This window comes from Oryctolagus cuniculus, chromosome 2 (genome assembly GCF_051225735.1).
Source record: "Oryctolagus cuniculus isolate XC-2025 breed Fujian yellow rabbit chromosome 2, ASM5122573v1, whole genome shotgun sequence".
NCBI lineage: Eukaryota > Metazoa > Chordata > Mammalia > Lagomorpha > Leporidae > Oryctolagus > Oryctolagus cuniculus.
In genome coordinates, this window is record NC_142868.1 from 138,283,828 (window position 1) to 138,310,455 (window position 26,628).

Below are 26,628 nucleotides of genomic sequence, written 5' to 3' on the forward strand. Positions count from 1 at the left end.
CTGGCTGCTCCACTTCCAAACCTGCTCCCTACTAATGCACTTGGGAAAGTGGCAGAAGATAGTCCAAGTTCTTGGGCCCCTGCATCTGGCCCAGCTCTTCTTGGGAGTGAACCAGCGGGTAGATTTTTCTCTCTTTCCCTGTCTCTCCCTCTGTCTCTCTGCCTTTCAAATGAATAAAATCATTTTTTAAAAATGTTTTTGACCCTGAAAATACTTTTTTTTTTTAAATTTTTTGCCAGGCAGAGTTAAACAGTGTGTGAGAGAGAGTTATAGACAGTGAGAGAGAGAGAGAGAGAGAGAGAGAGAGAGAGAGAGAAAGGTCTTCCTTCCGTTGGTTCACTCCCCTAATGGCCGCTACAGCCGGTGCTGTGCCGATCCGAAGCCAGGAGCCGGGTACTTCCTTCCAGTCTCCCATGTGGGTGCAGGGGCCATCCTCCACTGCCCTCCCGGGCCACAGCAGAGAGCTGGACTGGAAGAGGAGCAACCGGGACTAGTACCCTGCACCCCAACCGGGACTAGAACCCGGGGTGCCGGTGCCACAGGTGGAGGATTAGCCAAGTGAGCCATGGTGCTGGTCAACCCTGAAAATACTTTATAAAGAGAAGAGTATCTCTCAGCCCTCCCAGGGTGGCTGTGCTGTATAGAACAGTGGGAGTTGGAGAGAAAGAGGATCTCATTGCATCTGGACTCGAGTCTGTGCCGGTTGTCGTGGTACCCAGCGTTGGATGCTCAGGTTTCCTTAGGATCGAGTCCTTAATTGCAGTGAAGCAGGCTCCGACCAGACCAGTCAGCATCTCTTCCTGGTCAGCGTTCAGAATAAAGCCTAAGGACATCTTTCTGTTCAGAATTTCACTGGACACATTTTCTGTAACCCTACCCCCTGCTCTCCTAATGTAACCCTGGTGGGATGTGTGCATGATATGACATTGTCTAATGCTAACTGGTGTTTGCTTCAAACCTCCGACTGAAGCCTAAGAGGTGAGATGGCTATGCTCTCTTTTTTAGCGCTGGGAGGGAGAGGGGAGAGGAAGGCAGTGAGCTGTACTCCTGGCTCCTCCCTACTGCTGGCCTCCCCCTCCCATTCAGACCATGTTGCCCCAGCAGCCTGATTTTCCAAGGATTCTTTAGTGAAATGAAGGTGAGAGGGATACCCAGGGGTGGTGAAAAGTGAAATTTAAGGATAAGAACCCCATCTCTCCCTTCCCCCTCCCTCCTTGACCTGTGCTGCTAGGCCCCATCAAAATGTGCTGCTTCTTGGTGTGAGTTCATCCTGCCTCCAGTGGAAGCAGCCTGTGGTAGGGATAAAGAATTTGCCAGCAGGCCCTGCTCTCCTTTTTGCCATGTGTAGATTTCCCCTTGCCTCCTGCTGGCAGGGTGGACCCAAAGGGTGAAAGAAGAAGAGTTGGGGCCACGACGGAAGGAATGTAACTCAAGCTTTGCAGCTGAAACCCCTGCGCAGACTGCTCTGGAAAACGATCTCCCCTGAGCTGCAGGGCGGACGACGGTGTGCCGAAAGCCAGTGCACAGCAGCTGCTTGGCTCTCTCCTGTGTTGTCTCTCAGCCCTCCCAGTGGGGACAGTGCGCGTGTTAACCAGCACAAAACACGGCAGGTGCAGGGCCTCCCATTAGGGGCATAAATTCTACAGGGGACTCTCATTCCACAAGATGGCACAGTGGCCCACTCTAAGTACCTCAGGGCCACAGATCAGATAGTGATGAATTCAGTGAATTTCTAGGTTTCCTCTGTCTCATCTTTTTAAAGGCTTTTTTTTTTTTTTTTTAATTTTAAAGTCAGAACTACAGAGAGGGAGAGACAGAGAGATCTTCCATCCAGTGGTTCACTCCCCAGATGGCTGCAACGGCTGGGGCTGGGCCAGGCCAGAGCCAGGAGCTTCTTCCAGGTCTCCCATATGGGTAGCAGGGGCTCAAACCCTTGGACCTTCTCATACTGATTTTCCCAGGACATTAGCTGGGAGCTGGATGGGAAATGGAGCAGCTGGGACATGAACTGGTGCCCATATGGGATGCTGGCACTGCAGGTGGTGGCTTTATCTGCTACGCCACAACGCCGGCCCCTTTCTCATCTTCCTTATCAGTAAAATGGGTCGTGAGTATAATCATGAGTACTGATGTAATGGTGACATAATGAGTGAAATAGTGAATGATGGGTAACTTCATGATAAAATCCCAGTAGGATGCACTGGAGGACCACTTGATGGGGGTGATTAGGAAATGAGCCTCTTAGGCACAGGCCAGGAGCAGATTTTTGGCAAAAGACTGGAGTTGTGCTGCTCACAGTGAACCTCTGGTTGATCCCCTCGGCAAGAGGAGTGTAATGAAACTTGCCTCATGGGATTGTCATGAGGATGCAATTAGATAAAGCATGTGAAAGTGCTTGACGCAGAGCTGAATCTCAATAGTGCTATTTTTGGATGTGTCCTAAACAGTTGCGCTATAAAGTAGCTGGAAGATGTGATGGGGATAGACCATGTGGCCTTAACACTGTGGAGTGTTAGATTGTAAGTTTCCTTCCCTTATATTTGGATCATATTTGTGTTACCACCACAGCATTTTTCAGAACGCTGTCCTGCATGCTGGTGCTTCTGGACCGCTGACTTGATCTTGGTCAAGGCAGGCTCTAGAGGCTAGTCTCTTCTAGGCAAGTACAGAAGTAATGCCAGGTGGAGCTACCAAGACCTTGATGAACTTCTCATAAGCGTGGTAGTTAATTGGGCTATTTATTATAATTCATTCATTTCCATTCCTTGGCTTTTTGACTGTTTATGTGTACACTACATGCTTATACCTCAATTAAAACTCAAGCATAATTGTTACCATATAAATATTTTAGAATAGTATTCTGCTAAAGAATGAATGTTCCCCTTAGCATTCGGGAGGGAATATCAGTCATTACACATTATTTATTTTCTGGATGGAAAATATTTTTCTGTTTTAATCCTGGAAAAATCACTTTGGAGAGAAGTTGGGCAGGAGGTAAGACCTGCAGGAGTTGTGGCGGAGGAACTGGGAGAGTGTGGGGGACTCTTAGACCAGATCACTCCCCTTTCCAGACCTTCCTTGTTCTTGCCGTCCTGCTCAGTGCTGCCCTCCGACCACACAGGCAGTGGTCCACCGCACTCCCTTGACCATGATGGAGAGTGGAAGCATCTTCCAGGAAACTAGCCAGTTGGAAGTATAATAAACAGAGAAACAGTTTAATGCCAAAAACTCCATGATGAACAAAATAACAGAATTTAAAATAAAGACCAGTAACAGTACTATGCACAGCCATGTTGAGTTGGAGGCAAAAGGAAAAGATAATATTCATCCTGTTTTTATTTTAAAAATTGAAATTTATTGTGCATTTTTTGCCTTAATTTTGATTAAAAAAAAAAAAAACTTGCCATTAGTGACAGACACCTAAGTGTCTTAACCTAGCAGTTAAGATGTTGGCTGGGGCTGGCACCGTGGCACACTAGGTTAATCCTCCGCCTGCAGCGCAGGCATCCCATATGGACGCCGGTGCTAGACCCGGTTGCTCCTCTTCCAGTCCAGCTCTCTGCTGTGGCCTCGGGAAGGCAGTGGAGGATGGCCCAAGTGCTTGGGCCCCTGCACCCGCATGGGAGACCAGGAGGAGCACCTGGCTCCTGGCTTCAGATCAGTACAGCTCCAGCTATTGCGGCCACTTGGGGAGTGGACCAAGGGAGGGAAGACCTTTCTATCTGTCTCTCTCTCTCTCTCTCACTGTCTGTAACTCTGACTGTTAAATAAATTAAGAAAAAAATGTTGGCTAAGACCGCTGCAGCCCATCTAAGAGTACTGGTATTGATAACGTGGCTGTACTTCCTGACTCCAGCTTCCTGCTAATGCTGACCCTGGGTGGCAGCAGTGATGGTTCAAGTAATTAGGTTCCTTCCACCCAGGTGGGATTAAATTCCTGGTTCCTGGCTTCTAGCTCTGGCCTTTGTGGGCATTTAAGGAGTGAACCAGAACATGGGAGTTCCTGTTCTTGCTCTCTCTCTGCCTCTAAAAAAAGTGAAAAGTTATTTATCTTCATTCCTAAGTTTTCTAATACTCCTCTTAATTTTTATTCCCTGGGCAGGTACCTCCCTTCCTTTACCCCTCGTCTGGATATATAGCAAGGGCAGAGGAAGTTTTCCCCTCAGTTGTGTTCTTTGATAGGTGCTAGTGTGCCTCTGCTCCTTTTTGAAGATGCGCTTTCATTTAAAAAATATATATATATATTTTATTTATTTTAAAGGCAGAATTACAGAGATAGGGAGTGACAGAAGAGAAAAATGGCTGCAACAGTTGGGGCTGGGCCAGCCCAAAGGCAGGAGCTTCATCCAGGTCTCCCATGTGGGTGTCAGGGGCCCAAGGACTTGAGCCATCATCTTCTGCTTTCCTGGGTGCATTATCAGGGAGCTGAATTGGAAGTGGAGCAGCCAGGACTTGAACTGGCACCTATATGGGATGCTGGCATCACAGGTGGTGGCTTAACCTGCTATGCCACAACGCCGGCACCAGCACACTGCTTTTATAGCATAAGGTAGCTTCCTGTTGGAGGCAGTGGCTTTACCCGCTATGCCACAGCACTGGCCTCAGAGCTCATATATTCTAAAAACATATTGGTGAAAGCTATCTTAGGGTTCTTAGGTACAAGGAACAGAAATTTAATTCAAATTAGATTAAGTAAAAAGGAATGTTTTTGATAAATACAGAGAAACCTCCCAAAACTCAGCAGCAGCTAGAAGTGAAGCAAGGGGCCGGCGCTGTGGCACAGTGGGTTAATGCTCTGGCCTGAAGCGCTGGCATCCCATATGGGCGCTGGTTTGAGTACCAGCTGCTCCACTTCCTATCCAGCTCTCTGCTGTGGCCTTGGGAAGGCAGTGGAGGATGGCCCAAGTCCATGGGCCCCTGCACTCGCATGGGAAACTTGGAGGAAGCTCCTGGCTCCTGGCTTCAGATTGGCGCAGCTCCGGCCATTGCGGCCAACTGGGGAGTGAACCAGTGGATGGAAGATCTCTCTCTCTCTCTCTCTTCTCTCTGGGTAACTCCGACTTTCAAATAAATAAATAAAAATCTTTTAAAAAAAGAAGTGAAGCAAGCTTTTGTGGGTACTGCTTCCCTTTGAAGCCTCATCGTTTCAGACCGTGCTTCCTTCCAATGTGTCTGCTCCATCCTCTCACCTTTTTGCAAAAGACCCTTTCCTTATTTGTGAGTGTGCATGTGGCTGACAAGCAGCCAGCGCCATTATCTTTATGGCAGTGCAGTACCATCTGATTTTGAGCACTTCAGATTCTCAAGGGGGAGTATGTGGCCGAGTGTGTGCTGGCTGTCTACTCCTGGTCCAGTTAGCTGTGGCCAAGGGGGTCACTTGCTATAGTACACCTGATCATCATTTCAGCATGGGGTGAAGAGTATGATCAACTAGACCAGTGTGTTTCCTACAGTGAATAAGAATAAAGTCAAGTCTTTGCCCTCTCAGATAATATGGTCAAAGTGAGAAAGACTGATATGCAGATAAGTGAGATGCAGACAAGTTGGGTATGATCAGGGTTAAGAAAAACAGATGGCTGTGAGATGAGTATTCCATCAGGTGAATGTTCCCAAAGTAGTCCTGATCTAAACTACACTTGAACATGGAGCTGCAGGCTTAGTAGCTAGGGAGGGATTGGATGTTCCAGTGGAGGATGCATGCTAAAAGCACTGAGGCCTCAGAGGGCACTGCCCAGGCACTTTAACAGTGAGCCTTTAACAGGCTCTCTGTGGGCTCCAGTTCATGATGGGCTTTGTATGGCACATTCAGGCTGGGATTTGATTATTAATCATACTAGCCATGAGGATGCCAAGAAAAATAAGCTCTTCTTGCCATTTTGATTTTCCTTGGTGACTCATTTTTCAGGTGCCCCACGCAGAGAACCATCTAGAATGTTGTCCTTATGGGTTCAAAGTACTCTGTTAAGCCTTAAACTGGTGTAGACATGACAAATATTGGGAGCTGTCACAGTGGAATAGCGGGTAAAGCCACTGCCTGCAGTGGCGGCATCCCATATAGGCGCTGGTTCAAGTCCCGACTGCTCCACTTCCAATCCAGCTCTCTGCTGTGACCTGGGAAAGCAGTGTAAGATGGCCCAAGTCCTTGGGCCCCTGCACTCATGTGGGAGACCCGGAGGAAGCTCCTGGCTTCGGATCAGCGCAGCTCTGGTCGTTGCGGCCAATTGGGGAATGAACCAGCACATGGAAGACCCTCTCTCTCTCTCTCTCTCTCTCTCTCTCTGCCTCTCCTCTCTCTGTGTAACTCTTTTAAATCAATAAATAAATTTTTTAAAAAGAAATAACAAATATTGGAGCTGGCATTGTGGCACAGCAGGTTAAGCCACTGCCTGTGATACTGGCATCCCATATGGATACAGGTTTGTGTCCTGGCTGCTCTACTTCCAACCCAGCTCCCTGCTAATGTGCCTGGGAAAGCAGCGGAAGATGGTTTAAGTAGTTGGGCCTCTGCCACCCATATGGGAAGCCCAGATGGAGTTCTTGGGTTTGACCTGGCCCAGCACCACTTATTGTAGCCATTTGGGGAATAAACAGGAAGATAGATCTCCCTCCTGTCTCTCTTTGTAACTCTGCCTTTTAAATAAATAAATAGATCTTTTTTTTATAAAACAGTAACAAGTATTATTTCTACCAAGCAGAAAAGAATGCTTCCGTCTTTGCCCTTCTCTATAACTTATCCCAGTCATTACACTGTGACAAGAACAACTAAATGGAGGTACAGGCCATATATGTGTTAATTTGCAAGTCAGGTGACCAGCAGGGAAAGGGAAGGCATCCAGAAGAGGTGGTGCCTTTCATCAGGCACAAGATTGGGACAGATATTCCAGGCAGAGGGAATAGTGTGTGTAAACCTGGGAGTTAAGGTGCATCTTGGTTCAAGTTCTGAAAGTGTGGTACTCAAGGAGGAGAGTATTGGGAGTCAGAGCTGGGTGAGGAGAGGCCAGTATTCAAATTATGAAGAGTCAGGAACCGTCATCTGTTGTTGGTGGAGTACAACATGATACAACTGCTTCTGATAAAGGTCAGCAGTTTCTCATTAAACTAATTTATTAAGTTAAATTTATACCTACCCAGTGTCCCAGCACTTCTACTGTTGGGTATTTACCCAAGAGAAATAAAAACATGACACAAAAAGACTTGTTCAAGAATGTGTATAGTGCTTTCCTCCTAATAGCCCCGCCTTTCAAATAGCCCAAATATCCATCTGTTAGGAAAAGAACAAAAAGATTTGTTCAAATATGGAATATAAGTCAGCAGTAAAAAGTAACTGCTGGTTATGCTCAACATCATGAGTATAAAGTATTATGGCAAGTAAAATATTCTTGTACAAGAAAGCACATACCTTACGATAGTATTCCGTGTGAAAGTATTTGTATGAAGTTCTAAAGTAGGCACAACTGGTAACAGATGAAAAAAATCAGAACACTGGTTGCCTCTGAGAGGATGTGGGTGGGGTTGCATGGAAAGGGGCCTGAAGGACTGTGAGATGGAACAATTTTATGTCTTGATGGAGGTTGGGCTACAGAAGTGAATGCATTTATCAAAACTCTTCCAGGGGCCCGCACTGTGGCATAGCAGGTAAAGCCACTGCCTGCAGTGCTGGCATCCCATACAGGCACTCGTTTGACTTCTGGCTGCTCTGCTTCCAATCCAGCTCTCTGCTATGGCCTGGTAAAGCAGTGGAAAAAAGCCCAAGTTCTTGGGCCACTGTACCCATGTGGGAGACCTGGAAGAAACTCCTGGCTCCTGGCTTTGGATTGGCCCAACTCTGTCCATTGCAGCCACTTGGGGAGTGAACCAGTGAATGGAAGATCTCTCTCTCTCTGCCTCTGGCTCTCAAATAAATAAATCTTAAAAAAAAAAAAAAAATAACAAAAGAACTCTTCCAGTAATACAGTTGTATATTTCACTGTAAATAAATTTTATTTATCCCTTACCCCTTAAAAGGAACCCTGGACACCATATGCTTGCTGAATGTTTAGGGTGAAGAGCACTGAGGTTTCCACTGACTTGGAAATATATCAAAATAGGTGTTGATACTTGGGTAGATGATAAAGCAAGTACAGCAGATGTGTACAGCTCTGGGCTCTTAGGTGGTAGATATATGGATATTTGCAGTATGATCTTTTCAACTTTACTGTATGCTTGAATTTTTTTGTAATAAAATGGAACATACAGAGCTTCTCATATACTGCTGCATTAAAGAATTTGGAATTTATTCTAGCTTGAGAGGACTAATGAATGCTTTTAAGAAGAGCTAGTAGATTTTAAAAGAGAAAGAAATCTAAGGTACGTAAGTTAGGACTCTATTTTAGTTCCTCTGGTCAGAAAAAAGGTGGGTGTGAGCTACTGGAAGAGCCTCAGGGACGGAGTGGAAGGAATGGAGTTTGGATTTAGAGAATAGAATTGTTCAAACTCAGATCCATGTGGGTGATGGTGGCAGGTGGAATGGGGAGGAGATTGTGAGCTGGTGCCCACGCTCAAGTGAAGGACCATGGCCTAGGGGCTGGTGGATGAGGGAGATTGTTAGTATGGCTTAGTAGCCTAGACCTTACAGGAAAGGCTTTGACCTGAAATTAAATTGGAATGCTCTGAAATTGACAGCTGGGAGCAGGAAGAAGGGAGAGCGTCAGCTTGCCCTCCAGGATGAGAGCTTGTCCCTTCTCAGAACTGGGTGAGTTGGGGCAGAATTGATGACCTGGGTAGTGGAGCTACGTCTCAAGACAAGTTCTAATGAAAACTGAAGAGTTAAAATCTTATATATATTAGTTATGTCCCTTGACCCCAGCACATGTCGCAGTAGAACGGAAGTTAAGAGTGTCATCTGTCTGCTAAATGCAGAGTACCACATGAGGAAGTGCTCTGTCTGGAACAGGATTCAGAGCCACTTCACTGGGTCTTACTGCAGAAGCAGAAGCATGGCGTTAAGCTGGCTGCCCTGGAATTAACAGTGGGATCTGGGAGAGGGTCAGCTCCAACTTCAGCTTTTCTGAGTCCCCCATTGTCCTCTGCAGAATGTGGACCAAGAGGCACACATCAAGTCCTGGTGGCTGTGACTGGAGCCCGAGTCAGGGGGTGTGCAGTGTGGAGTGATATGGCCTGGTGGCCTGAAGAGTGCTGCGCTCCTTCAGGTGAAGGGTGGTGTAGGGCTGAGCGTGGCTGTTTGATTTCCTTTCTTTGCTTCTCCGCTGAAGAGGCTTTTTCATTTGAAGCACAAGCATAGTTTTTTTTTTTTTTTTAAGATTTATTTATTTATTTGAAAGAGTTACACAGAGAGAGTGAGAGAGGTCTTCCATCCTCTGGTTCACTCCCCAATTGGCCGCAATGGCCAGAGCTGCGCCGATCTGAAGCCAGGAGCCAGGAGCTTCCTCCAGGTCTCCCATGCAGGTGCAAGGGCCTAAGGACCTGGGCCATCTTCTACTGCTATCCCAGGCCATGGCAGAGGGCTGATCGGAAGTGGAGCAGCTGGGACTTGAACCGGCGCCCATATGGGATGCCAGCGCTAAAGGCCAGGGCATTAACCCTCTGTGCCACAGTGCCAGCCCTGCACAAGTGTAGTTTTTGAAAGAAGGGATCATGCGTAGAACAACTGTTGGTTGCTGTGACAGCTCAGAGATTCCTGTGAAACATCCCATATAAGGCTGCACCCTGCACACACTGCCCTGGCAGGAGGGGCCCAGGTGCTCCAGCTCCTGCTGCCCTCCAGGGTGCCAGGCTGCGCAGCATGGGCCTTTCCTCTATAGGGGCAGCCTCCCTCGTCGCCCAGAGGGGCATTTCTCCTTCTGAGTCTGCATGGGTTTCAAAATGATTGTGCACCAAAAGAAACTTACCTTTAAATTCCATTTTCCACAAACTTTGTTAAGCATCCTTTTGTCACATACTGCATTCTGACCTTCCAGAAGTCTGGGAGTGTGCACTGTTTTTTCTTGGTGTTGCCATTGCTGCTTTGTTTTTGTTTTGTTTTTTTTTGTTTTTTTTTTTTGTTTTTTTTTTTTTGTTTTGTTTTGTTTTCTTTGGTATCCTTTGTGGTACTAGGAAAACATGTTGCATAACACTTGGGTACCTGCTATGTAGTGGCACTGCACTGGGCAACAGAGATGCCACAGAGGATCAGTCATCGTCTCTGTCCGTGCAGTCCACAGTGTACAAGCAATTCTCCCTGAAATTGCTTAATTATACTGTCCTGAAGGAACAATAGAGGGTACTGCAAATGGCAGGGGTCTTCATCCACAGATGGGAGTGAGGGCCAGGGACAATCAGGTGGGCTTTGCTGAGGAAGTAACATTCAGCCAGAAAGGATGGGAAGACAGCGAAGGGAGGGGAATTGTTTGCGGAGATTCTCAGGCAGGTTGTCGCATAAGCAACTTTGTGGCTGAAGAAAGTGAGCGGTGAATATTGTCAGGTGCAAATGATGCTGGAGAGAGCACATAGTCTTTTATTTTTGAAGACTCTTGCACACTCCCTAAAGAGTGCCTGAGCTGGAGATGCTTCGCAGTCACTGGAGTCCTGGAGAGGAAGAACTCATTGCCAGTGCCCCATGTTCAGCCTGGGCTGTGGCCCTGATTGGATTCTGTTGATTGTACACCACGGCCAGCCTTGCTGGTCTCTGGTTGCGTGCCATGGCCTGGCTGGGGAGGCAGGGAGTTGAATGCCTTCAAGTCATCCCCCATCTGGGTGTTCTTTCTGCCTGGGGAAGGGACTGCCTTGATATGTTCCCCAGAAGGAGCTGGCACATGGCGATTTTTAATTTGAGGCGAGCGAGGAGGGGTTGACATTAGAGAAACAAAGCCTGCGTGCCCGCTGGAATCCGGGATGACCTTTTCTCCTGGGAACGCTCTGCAGTATTCTTCGCCATCTGTCCCAGAGTTTGAGAAGTTCATTTCCTTCTGCCCCCAGGAAGAGTTGTCTCCAGGGTGAGTGGAGTGCGGATGAGTGTCAGCCTCGTGGTGTTCCTTGCTTGTGGGGGACTCTGCCTGTCTTTTCTCTTGTCCCTTCCCTGAGAGTGGAGGTGCTCTTCTGTGAGGACTGCTGCTGAAGGGAGTCCAGTGGTACACCTGGATTCTAGTCCTGGCCCTGCCGCTAGATGGCAGTGGTAGGGAGGCCACTTGGGCTTTTCCACGTGCCTCAGTTTCCCAGTCAATCAACTGGAGGTTGTAACATAGGGCCTGCTTACCTCATAGACTCCTGTAAATTTGGAAGCAAAGCCAGTGCTGCATTCCTAGCCTTAGAGATGTTCACTTGTGCAGAGTTTAGGAGATTTTTTTTTTTAAAGTCTGCTGCCCGGACTGAAAATCAGATTTCACCTAAAAACTTATTTTTTTAAGCTTTATTTATTTATTTGAAAGTAAGAGTTAGAGAGTTAGAGACAGAGAAGAGACAGAGAAAAGTCTTCCATCCGCTGTTCACTCCCCAAATGGCCACAACGGCTGGAGCTGCGCCGATCCGAAGCTGGGAGCCGGAGTTTCCTCCGGGTCTCCCACGTGGGTGCAGGGGTCCAAGGACTTGGGTCATCCTCTACTGCCATCCCAGGCCACAGCAGAGAGCTGGATCGGAAGTGGAGCAGCCAGGACTAGAACCGGCACCCATATGGGATGCCGGTGCTTCAGGCCAGGGCGTTAATCCGCTGTGTCACAGCGCCAGCCCCTATTTTTTTTTTTTTTTTATTAAAGATTTCTTTATTTATTTGAAAGGCAGAGTTACAGAGAGATAGAGGCAGAGAGAGAGAGAGGTCTTCCGTCCAGTGGTTCACTCACCAGATGGCTGCAACAGCCAGAGCTGCGCCATTCCGAAGCCAGGAGCCAGGAGCTTCTTCCAGGTCTCCCAGGTGGGTGCAGGGGCCCAAGGACTTGGGCCATCTTCTACTGCTTTCCCAGGCCATAGCAGAGAGCTGGATCGGAAGTGGAGCAGCTGGGACTGAAACTGGGATGCTGGCATTGCAGGCAGCGGCTTTACCCACTATGCCGCCACAACACCAGCCCCAAAACTAACTTTTGGAAACCTAAAGATTTGGCAGCCCTCAGTTCACATGTCTCTGTGGCAGCACATGGCTGTCATTGAGAAGTGGCTGCCCCATGAGTGGGACAGGGTTTTCTGGTTTGCCTGTCTCCTCCCCTCCCTGTGAGCTCCCTGACACTGACTCTGTGTCACAGGACTCCTTCTGTACATGCTGTTATTCCTGGTCTGTCTGGCTCCTGAGGCATCTGAGCTTGTGCTCTTGATCTCAAGAAGGCATCCCAGATTGAAAACTTTATGATAGGTAAGGCTTTATGCACACACAGAAGGTTTGGGGGAAGAGGAGCAAGGAGAAAACACCTCTGTTCCTTATATACCTTGTGTGTGCTGGATGCTTGCCTGTTGGTTAATCCTCTAAGGTTCTGAGCTGGACCTCAGCTTTCCTGGACAGGCGAGAGGACAGCCTCCGGGGAGAAGGTAGCTTGCCTGAGCCAGGTTTGAACCTTACTTACTGGATTCTAATGGAGTCCTACATCAGGTGAAGGGTGTGTGATGGCACAGCACCCAGCCCCACCACCCCCCTGCCATGACTTACAATACTATGATCCTTTTGTCTTCATAAAATACATAGAGCTACAAAATATTCTTTATTTTCTTCTTTCAAAGCAGAGTTGCCCCTTTTTTTCTGAGCATCTTTTCCAAAATGACTGTTTAGCAGATAAAAACAGAGTCTCTATATTTGAAGCTGAGAAGGAAACTGTGTGTAGAGCCCTCCCTGTAAGTTTTGCCTCCTGCAGCAGTGAAGGACCTCTTGTAACTCCAGGACTCAGAGGACTCGGTCTCGAAACCAGCAAGTCAGCTTCATTTCTGCAGATGAGGAAGTGGGGGCCAGTGTTGCCCTGTTATTTGCATTTCCTGAGTAAATTCCTCTCTCCCTGGGTTCCCTGATTCTTTACAAAGATGCAGATGGTCTTTTTTTTTTTAATGCTTATTTTCTCTTCCTTGGGTAATTCAAATAGAAACTGCATTAAGTTAGCAGTACTCCTTGACTTTAGCCTAATATTAAGAGAGGGAGAGTTTGTGGGACAGGAAAGTGGAAGAGCGGAAAGAGGCCGGTGGTTTTCTCATGGTTGTGGTGTCCTGTGGCTTGACACGTGTCTTCTTTCTATCCCAGATGAGCAGAAGCCATTCTCAGAAGTATCAGGAGGACTTATATTAGGAAGAAGGTTTCCTTTTACTTGCAAAACAAACAAACAAAAACAGGTGGCAGGTTTCAATGCCTAGAATATAGGCCTAATTTAAAATATCCAGAATCCTCTTTGTCAGGAAACCCAGAATCCCTGTCTCAGCACCACGATGGGCTTCTTTGTCTCATACTCCTGGTCTAATCATTTTCATTGTCTGCCCAGCTGCTTCTCTTCACTACTCAGATAATCAGAGTGGTGTTTTTCTTCTCTTTCTGTTCACCTTCCTTCCCCCTTCCCTCACTTCTCCTTGCTAAGTGGAAGTCACTGCTTCCTGATTCATTCTAGCAGGATTCAGTGTCTGATACAGAACCAGGAGAGGGACTGCTGACTTCTTCCAAAGCCTCGCGGCCGCTGTTCAGTATCATCAGGAGGCTTCTGAGGAGGTTTTGCTTCTCTTTGTCTTTGAAAAGTTTAATTTGGCACCACAATCTGTTGTTGATGTCAGAACTAAAACAGGTTGTAGAGATTATGTAGCCCCCCATCCCACCCCCACTTAGCCCCCCAACATTTTACAAAAGTCTCACTCAGCCCCTTCTCCCAGCAGAGAACTGGGCACTTTTGCTATCGTGCTCATCGGAGAGATAGAGTCCAGGTTATCTCAGTAATGTGATTGGTGACTCCATGATCCTGTGCTTATTAAAACCTCTTTTCATGAAAGTGGTAGGAAGCAGACGATCCTGGGAATTTAAGTGATGAAGGATCTATAGGGAAATGCAAATGGAGCCATAACCAGTTGTCACTAGACACTTACTGGAATATCTGACTTGAAGAAGACCTACAATGCCAAGTGTTAATGAGGATATGGCACACTCAGAACTCTCAGGCGGCTGTTGGGAATGTAAAATGGTTTGACCACTCTGGAGAACTGTTTGACAGTTTCTTATAATGCTGAGTATGCACTTGCCATAATGATACAACAGTATCATTCTAGATATGTAACTAAGAGAAATAATTACTCATGTCCAATAAAAAGACTTCTGGGCCTAACCCGGGATGGGCATGGGCATTTGGCCTAGTAGTTAAGCCCTTAGTTAGGATGCTCACATTCCATATTGGAGCTCCTGGGTTCAAGTCCTGGCTCTGCTGCTGACCGCAGGTTCCTGCTAATCCTCAGAGGCAGCAGGTAGTGGCTCAAGTAGTTGGGTTCCTACCATCCACATGGGAGACCTGGATTGATTTCTGGCTCCCAGCTTTGGCCTGGCCCAGTATTGAACGTTGCAGGCATTTAAAATTAAATTTAAAAAATATTTTTAGAATTTATGAACATTTAATTCATAATAGCAAGATAATTCAGATAGCCTTTAACAAGTAAATGGATGTTAATTGTATATTTCTGTAGTAGAATACTAGTTGGCCAAAAGAATGAAACATCTAATACCTGTAACTATGAGGATAAATCTCAGAAATGTTATGTTGAATGCTGTATCATTCCATTTATACTAGAGAAAGCAAAAGTAATCTATAAGGATGAAAAGCAGATCCAGAGTCAGCATGGGGTGGTGTTGGAGGGGAACAGAAATTATCTACAAAAGGGCATAAAGAATTGTTGCTAGTGACAGGTTGATTGTGTTGATGGTTACAAGAATCTAACAGTTGCAAGAGCTCATCAAACTGTGTACTTAAAATGGGTGCATTTTATTATATTTAAAGTTGATTTAAAAAGAAAAATGTAAAAGGATGATGGATGTAGTCTGAATTCTTCCACTGATTAGCTCTATGTGTTCTTATGAAATGAACTTAATCTCTCAGCATCTCTTTCTGTTTGGGAAAATGGGGACTATGGATTGTTGACTTATCCCATTCAATGATTGCGCATACATAAATGAAATAATTTTGAAATGACTTTAAAATATTTCATAGACAAATACTGGAGAGGAAGTGATATTCCATAAACTCTTCAGAGAAGAAAAGCGAGAATGGTGTTAACCAAATATGAGCTAATATATATGTGCATGTAATATATATATATGTATATATATATTTAGGAGTTAATTTGCAAGCCATCTTTTAACTTTGTGGGACATGGACCATGTCACTTCCATCATTGGCCGTCAGTAAAGTGAAAGTGCTAATCTTGCTCAGAGGTGGAAAACAGAGGCTTAAAGCCTTCTAAATGTATTTTCTTTGGCCTCTATGATGTTGGCATGCCCAGCATTAAGAAGTGACCTGTTGTCATTGTGTAAATATGGAGATTTCACAAAGAGTTTTAGGTTTCCAGTTTATCTTTGGAAATTGGCAGATCTGACAAAAGCAGGTGCATACTCCTATAGGGCAACATTGTCTGTAGTTGCTTCACTGAGGATGTCTTTATGTGGGCCACACACATTAGTTTCTCATAGTCTCTTCCACATTTTGGAGGGGACAATTAAAAGACAAGTTAATTCTTTATTGAGTGCCTACCATGTACTAGGGTCTGTTCTAGGCTGTGGTGATTTGAAGGGGACCCAAACAGACCAGATCTATAAATTCATGGCAGATTGTAAAGATCCATACAGGTGTCTGTCAAACATTAGGAAGATAAAGTTAGACTAACAGAGGTTCATTTTTTAAGGAAAATGAGAGAAAGCATGTTTCTTTATGAAACCAAAAAAGTTAAAAAATCCCTTTGTATATAATAGGCAAAGCATGTTTTTATCAAAATTATTCTGCTTCAGTTACTTGGCTTCACTTAATAGATCAGATGCTTTTTTGCCTTTGTGATTTAGTAGACATATGAGTAAAATCATCTTAGTGTTCCAAAAAATGCCAGCGGGCAGAGTGGCCCTGGCTCCTGCATGTTAGGTTTTCTTAACACTGTCCAAACCATCCCCAGGTCAGCTTTAGATATTTCCATGTAATCAAGATCTTGGGATGCAACTGAATCTCAAATAAGTCTCTACTGACAGTCTTCTCTCTTGACAGCCTTTCCATTGTAGCCTAAACCCTGTTTAGCTGAGGCTGACGGTCTTGTTACCTTGACCCCATGTCTGAGGTGGACACAGACTGTGCTTGAGAAGTATCTTGAATGGTGCCACCTCCCTTCTGCCTTCTAACCTAGAGCTTTACCTCTCCATTTGGTACACTACACAGTGACACCTGCTGACATGTTTACACTGACAAATCCTGCTAGGCTGGGGTTTTGATCTCATGATTTAAATGATTCTCACCTGAAAATACTAGTCCTTTTATAGGCATTAGTGCCTAATAACATGGTTCCGTCAGTATCAGGCATAATGATTCATTGCTTTTCTTTTAGATTTGTCTTGGTCATAGGCTTTGAGGGTCTAGGCTGACTCTTAACCAGTAGTGCTTGCTGGATGTTGTGGTAGGTGGCTGACCCATTTCTTCAGTCGTGGTTGGAAAGGTCATCTTGCTGCCTAGTGAGGACAACTACACTGCTCCCCTCTGGTGGCAGTTATCTCAAACTGCAGTATCATCAACTTGCTTCTGAAAGGACTCCCTTATCCTGCAGTGGTGCCAGGCATTACAGAGCTGTAAGAAATAGCTATTCCTAACTGTTGTCCTGCAGCACTATCAGATGGCTCATTATTATTAAAGGGATGGTACATATTTTTTCTCTACAGTAAGTGTAGTGAAAAGAACATTTTCTGGGCCGGCGCCGCGGCTCACTAGGCTAATCCTCCGCCTAGCGGCGCCGGCACACCGGGTTCTAGTCCCGGTTGGGGCGCTGGATTCTGTCCCGTTTGCCCCTCTTCCAGGCCAGCCCTCTGCTGTGGCCAGGGAGTGCAGTGGAGGATGGCCCAGGTGCTTGGGCCCTGCACCCCATGGGAGACCAGGAAAAGCACCTGGCTCCTGGCTCCTGCCATCGGATCAGCGCGGTGCGCCGGCCGCAGCGCGCCGGCTGCGGCGGCCATTGGAGGGTGAACCAATGGCAAAAGGAAGACCTTTCTCTCTGTCTCTCTCTCTCCTCACTGTCCACTCTGCCTGTCAAAAAAAAAAAAAAAAAAAAAAAAGAACATTTTCTGGACAGGCAGGAGAGTGACACTGCTCCTAGTTCTGTCCATCACTTGCTGTGGAACTCCAAAGTCTCACTTGGCTTCTTTGGTCATAAGTAGCAACATGCTGGTCTTCATGCTTTCCAGAGTGAGTCTGTAAAGTCTGTAGTTCTATGAGTTAAAAAGGTTTTTTGAAATATCTATAAAATGAATACCCACTTGGACGTTACAAAACAATGATGAACATACAGAAAAATTTGAAAATTTACATTATCATTTTCCCCAATATAAGTTAATTGTAAGATATATTATGGATTTAATAACTTTTTTGGAATTAATAAATAATTAATAAATAGTACTGCACTACACTTGTAATAAGACAGATTCTGTTATCCTAAAAGTTAAAGTATAAAATATACATCTTAGAATTTAGAATGTGTATGTGATAACAACTCTGATTTTCAACTAGTTATTTTATTTTACTTTTTTTTGCCAGGCAGAGTTAGAAAATGAGAGAGGGAGACAGAGAAAGAGTTATAAACAGTGAGAGAGAGACAGAGAGAAAGGTCTTCCTTCCATTGGTTCAATCCTCTAATGGCAACAACGGCCGGTGCTGCACTGATCCGAAGCCAGGAGCTGGGTACTTCCTCCCAGTCTCCTATGTGGGTCCAGGGACCCAAGCACTTGGGCCATCCTCCACTGCCCTCCCGGGCCACAGCAGAGATCTGGACTGGAAGAGGAGCAACAGGGACTAGTACCCGGCGCCCCAACCGGGACTAGAACCTGGGGTGCTGGCACTCAACTAGTTTTTTAAAGTAAATACCCATACTCAAAACTCTAGAATTAACATTGATAGTTGATCATTGAACAGTGTAAATAAACTTTAAAGCATTCCATGAGAATGGAAAATGTATTGAAATGCAAAGATACATAAGATGCAGTTAAAATTAAAGGTTGTATGGTAAATTTTAGTGTTTATCTGAATATGGAAGAAAAACATAGTGACAGCAAATACACAAACATGCAGCCGGTAAGTCACTACCAAAAGGCACATTTGGAATATTCAAGTACATTAAGAATCTTTTTTACAAAATTATGTGTGATTTTATGAAAACGTACACCATGCTTTGTGATTAATGTCCTTTTTGGCTGCAAGGAATGGAATTATGCTGAGGTTAACTTGAAAAAGAATAATTACTGTAAAGCTACAACAGGAAATGCCATGGACATCATACCAAGAGTTCCATATAGAAGAGCCACGGAACCTGGGGAATTAGAATGGCAGCGTCAAGACCTGTAACTTTACTTCTCAGAGGCCTGAGGTTTCTACACTGGCTGCTTACTGATTTTTACCAATTGTGCATGTGGCTGCTAGCCCCATACTACATCATAGCCTCAGCCTTAGTTCCCATACAGATGGCTTCCCTCTGTGTCCACCTCCATCCAGTTAGTGACCACTTCTGACAAAGAAGAGCCAGGTAACTTTTTTGCTGTCCGTAGTCAATGGACAGGATTTTCAAGGAAAATGAGGAAGATATATAAAGCAGGCAGATGGACTGTGTGTCCGGTATAACTACTGCTTATTCCAAAGCCTTCAGTCATGATGGATTTGCAGAGCCTTATCCATCTCTAACCCCTTTTAACAATGGCACTGAGTACCTATACAGTCTTTTGGGCGGGTGGTTGAGGTTAAGCGTTCTAGGGATTTATGGAACACTGAAGTGTAACAAATTGAGAGCCTGTGAGAATTCCTGTTGGAGTTACATAAATTTCTGTTAATGAATTGGGAACTGTCCTTTAGAGAAAGGTTAGCACAGACATTGAAAAGTCTGTCCAGTAATTGAGTCATACTCGCCTAATGTCTGCTGTGCAGGATGGTACCTTCGTAGTGTATCTTGTATCCTCTTAATGTCTGTGAGGTATGGCTGTCAGGAGGAAACCTCAAGGTCTGTTTTGAACTGTGGGCAAGGGGGGTGGTGAGGAAGGGTGAGAAGAGAAGGAGATTCTTGAAATTAGCTGACAACTATTGAAATTATTTATTTATGGCACAGGGAGGTTAAGCTGCCACCTGCCACCTGCCACCTGCCATAGCGTCCCCTGTGAGGGCCAATTCAAGTCCTGGCTGTTCCACGTCCAGTCCAGCTCCCTACTAATGCATCTGGGAAAGCAGTAGAAGATAGCATAAGTGCTTGGGCCCCTCCCACCAGTGAGACAGACCTGGATGGAGTTCCAGGCTCCTGGCTTCTGCCTTGCCCAGCCCTGGCTGTTGCAGCTATGTGAGGAATGAACCAGTGGATGGAAGATCTTTCTCTCTCTCTCTCTGCCTTTCAAATAAATAAATCTTTTTAAATAAATAAATAAATAAATCTTTTTAAAAGGAGAAATTATTTCTTGGTATCTGTGGTGTGAGGGAAAGACTGCTGCATGTATGTTAGAAAAAGTTCTTCATTTGAAGGAAATGTCTTTAAGCTTGTGTTTTCTTTTTTTAAAAGATCTATTTATTTATTTGAAAGGCAGAGTTACAGAGAGGATGAGGAGAGAAAGAGAGAGAGAGAATGAGAGGGTGGGAGGGAGAGAGAAAGGTCTTCCATCCACTGGTTCACTCCCTAAATGGCCGGAGCTGGGCTGACCTGAAGCCAGGAGCCAGGAGCCTTATCTGGGTCTCCCACATGGGTGCAGGGGCCCAAGCACTTGGTCCATCTTCTGCTGCTTTCTCAGGCCATAGCAGAGAGCTGGATTTGAAGTGGAGTGGGGGAGGCTTGAACTGGCGCCCATATGGGACGCCAGCATTGCAGGCAGTGGCTTTACCCGCTATACCACAGAGCCGGCCCCTAGTTATTGTTTTAATGGGGAAATGATGCCTGGCCTCACAGGATTGTGGGAAGAATGAAACAAGAGCATCTAAGTGTTAAAGGACAGTAGTTGGAATGCAGTCAGGTTTTTTTTCTTCTAATTTTTGAAGATTCTTTAAAAGATCATTGCTATTCTTCCTTTATCTCTAGATACCTGTTTAGGAACAATTTCTCTGACTGTTGCCACCCACTCTGTAAGTCATATCTTTGAGTTCGAAGAATCTAAGGATGCCATCTAGGCCAGGCCAGGCTGGCTGACAGTGATATAAATACCAGAACAGAGGCCAGCACTGTGGTGTAGAAGGTTAAGTCTCTGCCTATGGTGCTGGCATCCCATATGGGTGCCGGTTTGAGTCCCGACTGCTCCACTTCTGATCCAGCTCCCTGCTATGGCCTGGGAGAGCATTGAGCCCTTATACCCACATAGGAGACCTGGAAGAAGCTCTTGGCTTTGGATTGGCACAGCTCCAGCCGTTGTGGCCATGTGGGGAATGAACCAGTAGATTGAAGACCTCTCTCTCTGTCTCTCCCTCTCTGTAATTCTTCCTCTCAAATAAATAAATAAATCTTAAAAAAAAAAAAAAAAAGGTAACAGTGACATTACAGCCTGCAGCCACCATGGCCATCTAACTGACTTTTATAATACACTTCAATAAAGCTTGTGTGTTTCTCTTACAGGTGGATTCGCTATTGTGTTCCTGGTGAGGACAAGCAATGGGATGAAGTGTGCCTTGAAACGCATGTTTGTCAACAATGAGCATGATCTGCAGGTGTGCAAAAGAGAAATCCAGATAATGGTAAGGCTGTCCTCAGACTTGGGACTCTTGTTTAATGTGGGGACAGAGACTGTAACTTCTAATAAGAAAGCCAAAGGGCAGTGGGGCTGGGCAGAGCTTGTTCCCTTGTCTGAGATGATGGAGAGCCCTCTGGACAAGATGGGGATATAGAACTCTGCTCCTGCCTTGGTCATCCTCAGTTGGAGGGCTGAGGAGAGAAGGCACGCTGAGAGAACAAACTAAGATTTAGGTCAGAGAAATAGTTCGGAGCATGGGAATGGTTCAGATATTAACTGCTGGTGTTTAATCTGGAAACCTTCACTTTCCCATGAGCCTCCTCTTCTGGTCTTGTTTTGTGCTGATTGCTGATCCTGGATTGAGATTTCAGCCTTCTTGAGCGCTTTGGCATTCTGTGAATACCTCCTTACTCACCTTACTCAGCCTTACAGTTTTACAGGATGTCCCTTTCACGTTGAATGCTTTTCTTTTTTGTCCTAGAAATCTAAGCACTTCATGAAGATAATTTCATTTATAGATGTCCATGATTAGGCAAAATGGATCTGTGGAGAAGGAAATCAGAAACTGGTTATCTGAGTGTGAGAAATTCACTAGAAAAGGAGTATATGGGAATTCTGTGGGACATGGAAATGTTCTGGGTATTGTTTGAGTAGCCCAAGACCATGACACAGGGGTATATTAAAGTTTTTTTCAAGATTTGTATTCAGACTGTATTTAAAGAAATCATTCCTATACTATTTATAAATGAAATAATGTATTGAGAGATGAGTAGATTTGTAAGAGAAGCTAGATTGGCTGTGAGCTGATGATCAAGCAGGATCATGACTACACATGGTACTTCAGTCTGTAGAAAGCAGAATTAAGGGATTTTTTTTTTTTTTTTTTTGACAGGCAGAGTGGACAGTGAGAGAGAGAGACAGACAGAAAGGTCTTCCTTTGCCATTGGTTCACCCTCCAATGGCCGACGTGGCCGGTGCACCGTGCTGATTTGATGGCAGGAGCCAGGTACTTATCCTGGTCTCCCATGGGGTGCAGGGCCCAAGTACTTGGGCCATCCTCCACTGCCTTCCCTGGCCACAGCAGAGAGCTGGCCTGGAAAAGGGGCAACCGGGACAGAATCCGGTGCCCCGACCGGGACTAGAGCCCGGTGTGCCAGCGCCACAAGGCGGAGGATTAGCCTAGTGAGCTGCGGCGCTGGCCGGGATATGTTTATTTTGGAGCAAAAAATTTGGAAGTTTTGTGGATAACTTGTTCATAACATACATTTCCATGAGCTTTTTGAAGACTCCATAATGGAGAGCTTGTTAGTATCATATTTTTACCTCTGTTTGACATTATTTCTAAAAAAAAAAAAAAAAAACCCACTTTACATTGTCACATTCCTTTGTGTTTCCCCAGTAATTCTGTGTACAGCAATTATTTTGCTAATCCCGTTATACTGTAAGGAGTTCTGCCATCAGAAAGTAAGCTATTGAGGATAAAATCAGAAGCTTTATACTCTCATACCGTTTGACGTAGAGTAAGTGCTTACTAACTTTGGATGAAATGAATATATGCATAATGGAAATAGCAGATGATGTGTTCCCCTGGAGATGATGATTCCTTTGTGCCCTAGATTTCAACACTTTTATAAAGAGCAGGAAAAGAAGAAAAAAAGGAAAGAGATAAGCATTGTAGGAATTCTACCAGAACACACCCCCCCCCTTGTCCCCTGTGGTGCTGCCCTTCCCAAGGCTGCTTAGAGTGACTGGTGTACTGCAGTTGGGTGACTGACAGGAGAACTCGGGATTTTAGAGAGCCCAGTACTACTCTGGATTCCAGAAAGCTGAAACTATTTGGGAAGCAGTTGTCCTCAATGCTTAACCAACCAGCCAAGACTGCGTGGACGTGTCTGCAAGGCTCCAGTGTCCCCCACTCTGCTGCCACACAGCTCCAAACTACTCTTCTGGCTGCATCTCCCTTCCTACGTCAGTAGGTTTCTGGTGTTTCTCAGTGTCTTCCTCCTCCCTGCTTACCACATGCTTGCTCAGCTCTCACACACCTTTCTCTTTGCTTCTGCTGTTTCCTCTTCCTGGAATGCCGTTCTCATTCATTTACTTGTGTTAGAAAAACAATTCCATTCTTTTGCTTTGCCCCACTCCTTTAGAAACATGTCTGAGGGCTTACTTTGTGCAAGGCAAGCAATTAAGTGGAAGAACTAAGACACACAGGCCCATTAGAAGCTCGAAAATTCATGGGCTTCTTTAGGAGTTAAATTACTGGGGATCAAGTTCTGGTCCAGTTTTGTATTACCAGTGGAAGTTTTGTTATGTTTTTAATTTACTTTATGTTTTTTCAAAGCTTAAATATTCAAATAGGGGAACTAGTTAGAAAACACATGAAGCAATTCCCCAAGCATTGTTCTTGCCCTCCATTCTTCTAAAATACCATGAGTTTATGTTGGTTATGTTAGTATTAATTTTTACATTATCCTGTGAAAAAACTCAATTCCTGGTGTATTATTATTACTATGACTTTTCCATTCAGCTCTGTTTTCACTGAAATTAATGTCTTTTTCTCTCTCGCTTTGTCCCAGTTTATGGCCTTTTTTGACAAATTTTCCCTAAAATTGTAGAACACATTTTTGAATATTTTTAAATGTACTTAGTACATTTTTTTTTAATCATCTTAAAATTTTCTCTTCCAGTCCCCTGGGCTGATGGCTGTCTAGGCTAATTTACAGTCTTTTCTTGGATTTCCTAGCCATTCCCTTTGTTTTCTTCTCTTTTTCATTAAATCCTCTAACTCCTCCTTTTGCTTGACTTCCTTGTTTTAGTAGAGCTGATCTTCCAGTAGCTTCCTGGTGAAATTTTCCAATAGGTAGATTTTTTATTATTTTTTTTAAGATTTATTTATTTATTTGAAAGGCAGAGCCACAGAGAGGCAGAGAGAGAGAGAGAGAGATCTCCCATCCACTGGTACACTCCCCAGATGGCCACAGTTGCTGGAGCTGGGCCGATCTGAAGCCATCCCACATGGGTGCGGGGGCCCAAGGACTTGGGCCATCTTCTACTGCTTTCCCAGGCCATAGCAGAGAGCTGGATCAGAAGTAGAGAAGCCAGCACTCCAACCGGCACCCATATGGGATCCTGGCACTGCAGGTGGCTTTGCCTGCTATGCCAGTGCAGGCCCTAAGTAAGATCTTTTAAGTCTGAAAATGTCTTTTTTATATGCTCAAATGTGTGACAATTTGAGAACAAATTTCTAGATTGGAAATCACTTCATTCAGATTTTATTTACCAGACTTTTAAATTTCTTTAAAATTATTTATTTATTTATTCATATTTTTAAGAAGATACATTTATTTTATTTGAAAGGCAGAGTTACAGAGAGAGAGGGAGAGACAGAGATCTTTCATCCGCCGGTTCACTCCCCAAATGGCCTCAACAGCCAGGGCTGGGCCAGTCTGAAGCCAGGAGCCAGGAGCTTCTTGTGGATCTCCCATGTGGATACAGGGTCCCAACCCCTTGGGCTGTCTTCCACTGCTATCCCAGGAACATTAGCAGGGAACTGGATTGGAAGTGGAACAGCCAGGAGTCAACTGTTTTATGGGTGCTGACATTGCAAGTGGTGGCTTAACCTGCTACACCATAGTGCTGGCCCCATGTTCATATTTATTTGAGAATCAGAGAGACTTAGAGAGGTCTCCTGTCTACTGGTTTACTTCCCAAACACCCACAACACCCCTGGCTAGACCAAGCCAAAGCCAGGATAGCCCAGGTCTCCATGTGGTGGCAGATATGCAACAACTTGAGTCATCACCTGCTGCTTCCCAAAGTGTGTGTTAGCAGGAAGCTGGAATCTGGAGTGGAACCTGGACTTGGACCCAGGCACTCTCATGTGAGATGCAGGCATTTCAAGTGGCATCTTAACTGCTGCACCAAATGCCTGCCCTAGAATTTTTAATTTCTAAATTTATTTTGTTTTTCTTTTAATTTTGATGAAGTCTAGTTTATCAGTTTTTCTTTTTATAGATTATGCTTTTCAAGTCTAAGAGATCTTTGCCTAGATCTTGATTCTGCAGATTTTTTTCTAAAATTTTTATAATTTCACATTTTACATCTAAATCCATGATCCATTGTGAGTTAGGTTTTGTATGGGGTGTGATACTTAGGTGGAGGTTGTCTAGTTCCTGTAGTGCCATTTGTTGAGAAGCTTCCCTCTCCTCCTCTGAATATTTTTCTTCAAAATCAGTTGGGCTGAGTTGTAAACGTTCATTCCCAGACCCTTCTGTATTCTCCACCGTTCCATTAGTCTGTGTGTCTGTTCCTGTGTCAGTACCACACAGCCTTGATTACTTTAGCTATAATAAATTCTCAAACTCGTACTGATTTATCTTACTCCTTTTTTCTCCAGAATTGTTCAAACTTTTCTAGTTACTTTTTGCCTTATTTGTAAGTTTTAGAATATTCTTAAAAGTCTTGCTGGAATTTTGCTAGGATTTCATTAAACTTGTGTATTACTTTGGGGAGAATTCACATCTTTTATGTTTTTAGCATTGTACTTAGATATTTTTAATGACTATAAATGAAACTGTATTTTAAAATTTGGATGTCCATGCATTTAGTGCTAGTATGTAGAAAAATAATTGATTCTTGCTTTTTTATCTTGGATCCTGTCACCTTGCTGAACATGAACTTATATGCTGGTTTTGGGAATAATTTTTGTGTATTTCTTATGAGTTTCAATGTAGGTTATCATATCGTCTTCATAAAGAGACAGTTTTTGTTTTTTCTTTCTGATCTATGTCCCTTTTATTTCTTTTTCTAGCCTTATTTCACTGGCTAGAACTTGGGTCCTATGTTGTGTAAGAATGGTGAGTGGACATCCTTGCCTTATTCCCAGTTGTTTGAGGAAAGCATTCAGTCTTTCATTATTAGGTGTAAAGTTAGCTGTATTTTTTGTACATTTCTTAAAAATGAATTTGAGGATATTTCCTCTCTGTTCCTGTTTTTCTATGTGTTTTAGTCATCAGTAGATGTTGAATTTTGTCACAATCTTTTCCTGTATTGACTGAAAGGACCATGTCATTTTTCTTCTTTAGCCTGTTAACATGGTAAATTATATTAATTGATTTTTCAGATATTGAACCAGCTTTGCATCCCTGGAATAATATTTGGTCGTGGCCTATAGTTGTTTCTATATATTACTGAATTCTATTGTTAATATTTTGGTACAGACTTGCATTCATGAGGGAAAATGGTCCATAGTTGTTTTTGTTGTTTTTAGCTATTTCTTTTCTGCTTTGGGTATCAGGATAATAATGCTTCATAACATGAATTGAGTAGTACTTCTTTGCTCTGGAAGGGATTGTGTAGACTTGTGTTCATTCTTCATTAAGAATTTGGTTGGGCCGATGCCACGGCTCACTAGGCTACACCCCAGGTTCTAGTCCCGGTTGGAGCGCCGGATTCTGTCCCGGTTGCTCCTCTTCCAGGCCAGCTCTCTGCTGTGGCGTGGGAAGGCAGTGGAGGATGGCCCAGGTCCTTGGGCCCTGCACCTGCATGGGAGACCAGGAGGAAACATCTGGTTCCTGGCTTTGGATTGGCACAGCACGCCGGCTGCAATGCGCCGGCCGCAACGGCTTTCTCTCTGTCTCTCTCACTGTCTAACTCTCCTGTCAAAAAGAAAAAAAAAAAAAGAAAAAAAAAAAAAAGAATTTGGTTGAATTTGCCAAACTATTTGAGCCTAGAGATTTCATTTTTGGAAGTTTAATAACAAATTTAGTTTTCTTAATTGTTATAGGGCTGTT

General features: G+C 44.5%; 1 protein-coding gene across 15 annotated transcripts in view; it reads left to right on the forward strand.

Annotated features, from left to right (window-relative positions):
- AAK1 (AP2 associated kinase 1) overlaps window positions 1–26,628 on the forward strand; it is a 185,675-nt gene that overhangs the window by 66,429 nt on the left and 92,618 nt on the right. For all 15 annotated transcript variants that reach the window (XM_017340696.4, XM_070068960.2, XM_089326339.1 and 12 more), the window contains exon 3: window positions 20,722–20,840. In XM_017340696.4, the coding sequence (XP_017196185.3) occupies window positions 20,722–20,840 (119 nt within the window). The remainder of the gene's footprint in view (window positions 1–20,721; window positions 20,841–26,628) is intronic.